Source organism: Panthera onca, chromosome E3 (assembly GCF_046562875.1).
Source record: "Panthera onca isolate mPanOnc1 chromosome E3, mPanOnc1 haplotype 2, whole genome shotgun sequence".
Classification (NCBI taxonomy): domain Eukaryota; kingdom Metazoa; phylum Chordata; class Mammalia; order Carnivora; family Felidae; genus Panthera; species Panthera onca.
In genome coordinates, this window is record NC_138354.1 from 773,085 (window position 1) to 782,757 (window position 9,673).

General features: G+C 54.4%; 1 protein-coding gene across 20 annotated transcripts in view; it reads left to right on the plus strand.

The window, feature by feature from the left end:
* Window positions 1–9,325, plus strand: part of SUN1 (Sad1 and UNC84 domain containing 1) — a 52,898-nt gene extending 43,573 nt beyond the window's left edge. For all 20 annotated transcript variants that reach the window (XM_081791609.1, XM_081791602.1, XM_081791605.1 and 17 more), the window contains 5 exons: window positions 60–144; window positions 2,911–3,026; window positions 5,375–5,542; window positions 7,155–7,247; window positions 7,650–9,325. In XM_081791609.1, coding sequence (XP_081647735.1) covers window positions 60–144; window positions 2,911–3,026; window positions 5,375–5,542; window positions 7,155–7,247; window positions 7,650–7,763 — 576 coding nt within the window. In that variant the 3' untranslated portion in view covers window positions 7,764–9,325. The remainder of the gene's footprint in view (window positions 1–59; window positions 145–2,910; window positions 3,027–5,374; window positions 5,543–7,154; window positions 7,248–7,649) is intronic.
* Window positions 9,326–9,673: the final 348 nt, after the last annotated feature.

Sequence of the window (9,673 nt, forward strand, 5' to 3'; positions counted from 1 at the left end):
TTCTCTATCGACACCTGAGCCTTGTTTGGCCCCCACTAATGCACGTTGCCTCCGTCCAGCAAGCGCGTGTCCTTGTGAACAACGCCCTGAAGCTGTATTCCCAAGATAAGACCGGCATGGTGGACTTCGCCCTGGAGTCTGGTGGTGAGTAGACTGAACACGGTGGTCACCTGCTGGCGGGCTTGCGGACGCGGCCGCTGCTACCTGCCCCGACTCCGTGTGGCCCCGAACCTGCTAGGACTAGGTAGTCCCCGGTGCTCTTGATTTCGCGTGTGGTCAGGTTCTCCCACAGAAGGCCGGTGTTTATGCTCACACGTCCATGGGCGTGAGCCCGTGTAACTGTGGGCATCAGCAAAGTCCCAATTTGGGGGGGCATTTGAGTAGCTTTTCAATTTTTCTAGCTACATCAGAGTTTACTGCCACAGAAATATTGCTCAAGTATTTACGATCTTTTGCGTTGTAAGGTGTGTTTTTTTTTAAGTAATGAAGTACGGTAACTGATACCAGAAAAGTGGTTTTTAACCGGTTTCCGAGAGCACTTGATACGTGAACACGTGTTGTTTAGGTGTCCAGTGAGCGATGTTTAAATGCCTGCTGCGTGTGAGGACTGTTCTGGGTCCCGGCCCTACGGGAGCTGTCACTCTGTAGGGGACACAGATGACAGACAGGAAGTAGCCAGTGGTACCTGTCCGTGAAAACGGCTGCTGAATACGTAGAGCGATGGGGATGCTGTTCTGGTTCCGCAAAGAAATCAAGGAGAAAATTGTGGTCCGTTAAGCCGGGGAGGTGCTGCGTGCCCGCGTGCCCAGGCTCAGGGCCCAGGTGTATTTGGAGGAACAGAATTGCGGTTTAGTGGGGCGCCCGGTGGGCTCAGTTGGTAGATCGTGGGACTCTTGATCTCCAGGTCATGAGTTTAAGCCCTGCGTTGGGCTTCATGCTTCGTGAGGCCTACTTAAAAAAGTGGAATTAAATTCAAAAAATTAACCAAGAATTTAAGAGGACTGTGGTTTGGTGAAGTGGTTCGCACGCTTCCCGTCACCTGCCTCCTCGGGGACGTTCGGGACAGCGCCTGGATCAAACACAGAGCGTCTCTGTGAAGAAATGGGCCTATGTCCATGCCACACGAGACAGGTCGAGACTCCAGGTGACATGATGTCTGTTCGGGGAAGGTTTGGCCACCATGTGTGTAAGAGAAAATCTTAGTTTTCTGAGTTTTTAAAGTTTAGGAATTGCAGACCAAGGGTTAGCAGACCAACATTTTCTCTTAGGAGGTTCTTTTTTAGAGCGAGGGTGTGCACGTGTGGTCTGGGGCAGAGGGAGAGAGAGAGAATCTTCAACAGGCTTCACCCACACGGAGCCCGACACGGGGCTCAATCCCATCACCCTGGGACGCTCAACCGACTGCGCCACCCGGGTGCCTGACACCGAGGGTCTTGCCACGCGGTGGCCAGTGCAAGCGTCGGGGAGCCCTGCCCGGCAGCAGGGACACGGTTTACCCTAACCCAGCCCTTGAGGAAACCCGAGCGACGCCCCTGGTCAGGAGCCTGGTCCCCGCTGGCCCCACTGCAGCCGCGGCCGTGACGCCGGCCGTCTGTGTCTCTGCAGCGGCGCCACGTGCTGGCCCGGAGCCTCTGTTGCCAGCAAAATCCTCGATGTTCTTCTGATGCTGAATGGGAGTCAGGAAGGCCATCGACTCTCCTGTGTGTGTATTTTGTTGAGAAGGACTGTTCTGGAATATCGTGATAAACACGTTTTTGAAATTCAGTGATTGGTGAAGAAACTATTTGCAATTCTGAGACCTCAAATGCTCTTCTAACCATTCGGCTGGGTCATTGTTTTCTTAGAAGCATAACTAATCCTTACAGATTTGTATGTCATTAATTTGGAATTTGGGCAGTTTTGATGAGGTTGAACTGAAGGTTCTGTCACTGCGCAAGGCATTTGTCGACTCTATTTTTTACAGTGTCTGTACTTAAGGATGCTTTTTGTTTTCAGCGAGGATAGGATGTTTAAAGACACAATACAAAGGTTCAGAAATTCAAGTCTGTTGATCAGTGAGGTCAGAATCACTTTCTCTTCTTGTTTGAGTTCCCAGCGCCCAGGTCTGCCCCCCACAGTCAGGGGAAGCGCCCGCACGTGCGCGCCTGTGTAGGTGTCCTGAGGGGTTTGATGGACAGCCACACTCGGGAGCCACGGCCTCTTAGGATGCAAGCTTCTCGGGAGCTGGTATTTGCATGTATGACGTTTTAATTTGTTGTTGTTCCCCACGCCAGCTCATGTGCCTTGCCAGCAGCATCCTGTCTGCCCTGTTTCCTGTTGAGGGGCAAACTGGACCTTTCTTTCTTTTTTTTTTTTTTTTTTAACACTTCTTTTTCATGGAGATACAATTCACATAACCTAAGCTTCACCCTTTGAAAAGCGTCTGATGTGGCGGGTTCGTGCTCGCTGTGTCGTGCAGCCGTCTCGCTCCACCTGGACCTGGTAGCACACGCCCCGCCCCCCCCCCGCCCCCCCCCCCCCCCCCCCCCCCCGCCGTTCCCTGAGCAGCTGCTGATCGAGCGTGTCCCATCGCTGTGGCCTGTCCACAGTAGGCCCTCTGAGAGCAGACGCACCTGTCAGGCAGCTCTGGTGCCTGTCGACTTGTCATTTATTTAGAAAGAGGAACAAAAGCTCGTTGAGAGTCACCGTAGTGCAGACAGGGGGGGCTTCCCTTGTGTCCCGAAGCGGCTGCAGACTCTGAATGCCCGGCTTGGCAGAAGAGGGAGCGAGCCTGGGGCCCATCATAGAGTAGACGGTTCCCTGTGGACACAGAGACCTGCCCGTGAGCCCCCGCGGCGGGAACGGGCCCCCCGTGACCGCTTTCCCGGCGGCCGGTGCAGACACCCAGGCAGCTCCGACGTCTGCTTTCAGGTGGAAGCATCCTGAGCACTCGCTGCTCGGAGACGTATGAGACCAAGACCGCACTGATCAGCCTCTTCGGGATCCCGCTCTGGTACTTCTCCCAGTCCCCCCGCGTCGTGATCCAGGTGAGCCGGCCGGCCCGGGGTCCGCGCACAGCCCCCGGCACCACCCCGATACCTCCGATCCCCTCGCCGTGCTCGCGTGCCCTCGTCCGCGAGTCTGTCCCCGCGGTCCCCACAGAGGCGATGCTCCGCTGTGGCCATGCTCACGGCCGAGGGCCTTCCCTCGGGAGACAAGCTCGCGCTTTCTCGGTCTTTACAGAGGCAGAGCAGGTGGACGCGGTCGCACCTCAAGGAAGGTGCCCCCGCGGGACTGAGCCCCGGGGGCCTGGGGGGCCCGTGCTCACACAGCATTTGCGGCTGCCTCTGTCCGGCGTGTCCGCGGGCTGCCCTCAGCACACGCTGCTGCTCCGCGCCCGTTTTACACGGTCCGTCCCAAAGACTCGGGGAGGAGTTTCAACTGTATGTTGGTTTCCCTCCAGTTCTGAGATGCTGCCTTGTGTTAATGACAGTTTTGAAGAAAGGTCAAACGCTTCCTTTTGTGGGAACTGTGCACAGGATAGCTGTCTTTCGCTTGGAAACACATCCAGTCTTAGAGAATTCGTGAATTCCTGTGAACATTAAGTATCGGTAAACTTAACATTTCGGAGCTCGGGTGCTGTCCCGGTAGCCTGGCTGTGGTCTGGTGCGCGGGACCGGCTTCCCTTCAGTCCTGAGCGCGTGTCGGGCGCCGCAGCCCGTCTGGCGGGGTGCCCATCGCTGCAGGCGGGTGGAACCCACGGCGGGTGCGCACCCCCAGGCGCGGGGCGGACGGCCGCGTGCCCCTGCACCGGTTTGTGGGCGCTCCCGGGACCCCGGCAGGTGCTGCCTTGGCTACAGGGTGGGGCCGTTTGCCATCATAACAGTTCAGAGGTCTTGATGTTCCTGTCGTCCCCCCGGTACCACACTGGCCCACGGCAGTCGTGCCCGCTCCGCCGACTGGATCGGTGGCACTCTGTGTTAGACGTGCGTGAGGAAGGGACTGCTCTGTGAGGAGCACCCACACGGGAACCTGGACGGGGAGGCTGCACGTGAGGCACTGGTGCCTGCAGACACAGGACCGGCTCCTACCTCCACAACCAAGGCAGGGCAGCCGAGAGGGTGTCCCCCAGCCCCCCAGGGCCCAGGCCCAGACCTTTTTGTAGAGGGCACAGCCAGGGCTCACTGAATGGTGCCACCCTCCAGGGTGCTGGGGAAGCTGTTCCCAGTGAGGGCACCCTCTGTGCACAGAGCTTAACCCTTGAGGTCCCAGTCCATTTGCACAGGGCAGGTACAGAGGATACATAAATCAGGAACGAGGGATCAACCAAAACTGAGTACAGGCGTGAGCAAATACACAGGTGTCGCTGTGTCTGTCCCTTCCCCTCCTGCTCCAGCTCACGAGCAGCTGCCTGCCAGGGACCCTGCCTCGTTCACTTGGTGCTTTCTGGCCAGCACAGTGCATGCACCAGGCCCCCCGTCACAGGCATGGTGGCTTCTGTCACAAAAATATCCCTATGCCTGTGTCGTTTTGTATTTTGCCAGTGTATCTTAGGGACAGCAGAGGGTAGCTGGGTCAGAGGGTAGATGCCGGGACGGCCTCTGCTGGATAGCGCCAGGTTACGGAGGGGCACGTTCTAACCGGCGTGCGTTAGAGTCAACGCTGCCCCCGGTTCAACGACAGACACTGTCAAACCCGTGCATTATTGTTGATCCTTTCGGTGAAAAAGGGTAACCACCTGTCGTTTGAATTTGTATTTCTATTGTTATTACGTACCATGCAGCATCTTTTCATATGTTTGAGGACCATTTAAATTTACTTCTTTTAAAAAATGAGTTTGTCTTGTCTATTTTCATTTAAGGTGATGGTTACCTTAACTTTTATGAAACTCATTAACATACTGGAGATCGTCACCCTCTGGAGTTTAAGTTGCGAAGGCCTTTCGGCATTTTGCCTTTTGATTTTGCTTATGATGGCTGTTTACTGTGTAGAAGTTTGTTTATTACTACATCGGTATTACTAGTATCTTGTCGTTGCTGTGCGTTAAGTTTCAGATTGTCAGATACGTTCTTCAGGGCTCGTTCAACCTGCAGTTGACCCTCAACGACGGGTTTGAGCTGTGCGGGTCCACTTCTGCACTGTCCTCCCCCTCATGAGCTCTGTGGTGCTGCTTCTCTCTAGTTTATTTCATTGTAAGAGTACAGTGTATCGCCCATGCGGAAAGTGTGTGTTGCCCATGCAGCAAGCCCTCTGGCCGCCTGTAGGCTGTCAGTAAAGGTGCTGGGGAGCCAGAGATTATTCGTGGGGTCTTCACCGTGCAGGCAGCTAGTACCCCAGCCCCCGTGCCGTTCTGGGGTCACGTGTATTAAGTTTTTGGTTTTTGCCTTTTCCCTAGCCTGACATCTATCCAGGCAACTGCTGGGCATTCAGGGGCTCCCAGGGGTACCTCGTGGTGAGGCTGTCCATGGAGATCCACCCGACCACCTTCACTCTGGAGCACATACCAAAGACGCTGTCGCCCACGGGCAACATCACCAGCGCCCCCAAGGACTTCGCGGTCTATGTGAGTGAGCCTCGTCCCGGCTCTCCCCTCCCTTCAGTTCCGGAACCTCCCTCCGATGAGCCCAGAAAAGGCTGTCGACACAAGTCTGTGTCTCCGGCCCCTGTCCCCCCGTCAGTGCTCTGAGCAGGTTACATGCGGAGGGAGACGGTCCAGTCTACCTCAGGGAGGCCAGCGGGCGTGGACTGTGCTCGCTGCCCCCCGCTCTGTGGGAGTGCTGCCCTCAGGACCAGTCCCTCCAACCCGGACAGTTCTGTGTCTAGAGAACGTTTGCCCGTTCGGCCATAAAGGCGGCGTGACAACTATACGCTGCTGAACTCAGAGAAAACTCCCAAACACGAAAGTTGGAGAAAGAGCCCCCAGAATCCCAGCACCCAGAGAACTCATTGTTCATATCCTGGCGTTTTCTGCCCTGTCCAGTTTTTTCCCTGTAAAAGATACAGCCGAGACGGCACAGTTTGTATCTTGTGATGGCGACAAACGCTTTGTGCGCATCTTTAAATACGTGAAACACCGTCACGTAGCGAGGCGCTCGCGTACCTTTCCGCTTCTCCCGCGGTCGCCGCAGCTTCTGTGTTTGGGGCCGGCGGCCGTACCCGCGGTCCCCCTCCCCCCCGCCCCCCGCAGACTGGACGCTCACAGTGTCACCACCGTGTACCTAGTGGCGGGGGGCGGAAGGGGGGCGTGAGCGTGCCCTGGCCAGTGCTTCGCCTCACTGAGCCCTCTGGTCCTAACCTCCACTAGCCTGGCCGGTAAAAACAGCCTACTTGGTCTACGTTTCTGTGTTTCACATGCATGTTTCCTCTTTTGTAGGTTCATTTTGTTTTTATTCATTTATCTTCCGGGAGTCTTAGTTTCCTTAAGCACATCTGAGCTTTTTCCACATAGAAACGCCTGTCACGCGTCCCTCTTACAGACACGCTTCCCAGTGTGCGTCCCGATGCTGCACGTAGCCACCTCTGCTCGTCCTCTGTCACTGCCCATGCTTCGCACGGAAGTCCTTTCCCGCTCTGACCCACCCTGACAGTCGCCTGTACTTCCCGCTGGCTGCTTCCTTGATGCGCCAAAATACAAACAAAAGTCACCCCTTAGCCACGTTAAGGTGCGGTTTGCTGGATCCGGCGCGTTCGCGAGGCTGTGCCGCTGCCGCGCCATCCTCACGCAACTTCGTCTTCCCAAACCGAGCCTCCGTCCCTGTTCCGCACTAGCTCCTGGCGCCCCGTCTGCCCTTGTGCGAGTCGGCCTCCCGCGGCTTCACGGCCTGCTGAGCCGCCGTCATTTTCCCGGGCTCATCCGATGCCCTGGGGGCTCCGCTGCGGCGTGTGCAGCGCCGCGGGCCGGGCGGTCACAGAGGGGTGCCTGCGGTCCGTCCCTCCTCCCTTGCTAGCTTGCCGGTTCCAGCTGTGCTTTTCCCTGTCCACGTCCGAGAGGAACAATACCTCCCGCGGGGGCCTGTCGTGAGCTGTGTGGTTGTGGAACGCCCAGCATTTCCCAGGTCTTCTGGAGAAGGCCTTATTCCTGCTTTAATCTTCCCAGATCGTGTAGAAGGAGAGCAGTCTTAGTTAACGCGGTGTCGTTTTTCCATTTGTTAACGACTGTGTGGCTTTGGTCTCAGGGACTAGAAAATGAACACCAGGAGGAAGGACGGCTCCTGGGACGGTTTACATACGATCAAGACGGGGAGTCCCTCCAGATGTTCCACGCGCCGGTAAGCACTTGCGTGGCTCGGCCCGGCCCGTAGCTTCCCGGGGCCCGACCCGCACTCCGCCTGCTCTCGGCTCAGCGGGACCCCGCCGGCCTCAGCAAAGCTGCCCGGTGGGGTCCGTGGGCATCGGCCTGAGCGAGTGACCCTGAGCCTCCTGACTTTTCCCAGAGGAGCCTTCTTAGCGTATATTTGGTTCCACGTGCATGTGTCCCGTTGCTGAAGCCGAAGGTAAATCTGGGGCCCGCTAGGAGTCCCGTTTCTACCTGAGCTGCGTGTCCTAGGATACGTGACTCAGTTCATCCTCCAGCTTGACCGCTTACTCTCAAATATCACGGTCGGGAAAGTGATCAGGCTTGGGGTGTTAATGTGGATAATCGTGATTTCCTCCCCACCTTGTGATTCCAGAAGAGACCCGAGAGAGCTTTCCAGATAGTGGAACTTCGGATTTTCTCTAACTGGGGCCATCCGGAATACACGTGTCTGTATCGGTTCAGAGTCCACGGGGAACCCATCAAGTAAAGATCCTGCTGTCAGTTCTTGTACATCTTGTATATACTGGGACAGCCTGAGACACTGGAACCCTTTGTGAACCAGGGCACGTGGAGTAACAGGATACTGTCGCCCCTAAATAAACGCCACCGACTGCCACTGGGAGTGGACGCCCTGCTCGCTCTTGTGTCCACAGAAAACACTGCATGTCGAATGCGTAGTTTCACCGAGGTCTGCCAGCGACAGCCGACCTCTGTGGAGATTCCTTTGAATGTGTGGGTCACAAAGACACACGTGTTGTTTTGGGGATTTGTTTTTGAACGTGAAGCTCTTGATGCTTGTATTGTCTTGACATCAGGAACAAAGCAAATGAAATTAAAAGGTCGAAGTGTTTGAAGCTTTGGTATTTAGCCTTTCACCGGCCCTTCTCAAGGACTTTCGGGGGCAGATCGATTTCATGTGTTTGGTCCAGCACACGCTTCTTTCAGGGAAAAACCGCGCCGCCAAGTTTCGGTTGCGAACTCCTTTTTTCCAGGGTAGGGTTTTCCCCTTTATCCCGCACCAGGTGGGGAAATTCCTGCAGTGTGTTTTTCTGCTTAGTCTGTTTTGCTGTGGGCTGAAGGGGGGGGGGGGGGCCTCACATGAAAGGGGGTGGTCTGGATCTAAATGGACACATCAGTCGAGCTCTCAGGTCTCAAGGAGGCTCATCCCCCCGGGGGGGCTGTCCCCGAGTCTGCGCGGTGTCCGAGGGAGCCGGGACGCCGGGACACCCAGGCTTGTGGGTGTCGTCCGCGTCTGCTTTGAATCTTGCTGCAGAGTTGAACACTAACCTGCTCCCTGTCTTTCCGAGTCTGAAATTTTTCCTCCACTGACGGTTATCCAAGGGGATTGTTCAGGGTAGCAAATTCATGAAACCGTAACATTTTGTGGTTACACTTTTTCTCACAGTGGCACTTTCTTCCCGCCCCCAGCCGGGATTTGCCTCTTACTATGGCTGTCGGCCGTTCTCAGTTCCTTGAGACTCATTTTGTTTCTAGTTAATATTTAATATTTAGACTATTTTACTGAGCAGACTTTATAAATGAGATATCTGCAAGGCACTTAAAGTGTTACAGATGTTTTAAAAATTATTTAAGTTTTATTGGTTAAGACCGTTCTTTCGGTGTTCTCATAAATACTGTATTTTCAGAAAAAGAAAATGATGGTGCTGACTGGTTTTCTGAAGAGTTTTATGTATATTGCACAACAGTCCTCAGATACATAAAAACTACACAAAGTAGCATTTTTTTCACTCTTCTTAGAATTGGGACTAACTAATGCCTATGCAGTTAAGTCAGATAAAATGTATACAGATGTTTCATATATTACGGGATAAATCTATAAATCAAAATTTCCTATATAAAACTAAATTTGGGAGTTGGGTGGAAGTATTTTGAATATTTATTTTTAAAGATGCAAGATAGGACTTTGTGCGCGGTATTTTTGTAAATGCTTTTCAAAACACTTGTCTTTGGTAGTGCTGCTTTTGCTGCCACCAAATTGATAAGATGCTATTGAAATGTTTAAATAAAGAGTTTAAATTTTTAAAAGTGCATGTGATGTTTCGAATGCATAATAAATGGTGTCTTTTCTCAGTTTGCTCTGTTCCTGCCCGTGGGGTGTGGGGCGATGACGCTTGCGAGTTCTAGAGACGTCCCCTTGGGAAACGAGGTGAATTGTAGACAGGGTTGCCGGACAAGGAGAAAATCGGGAAAAAGAGGAGGTGGATCTCCTCCAAGGGACAGCTGCGTCATCAGGGCACCTGCTGCCAAAGACGGGTTTGGGACGGGAGTTCATTTTTAAGTCTGACCCGGGATTGGTTCATTCAGTCAACACCTCCTGAAATGCCTACCGCGTGCGTGAGGCCCTGGGCTGAGAATCCCTAGGGAGCCAGGACAGAG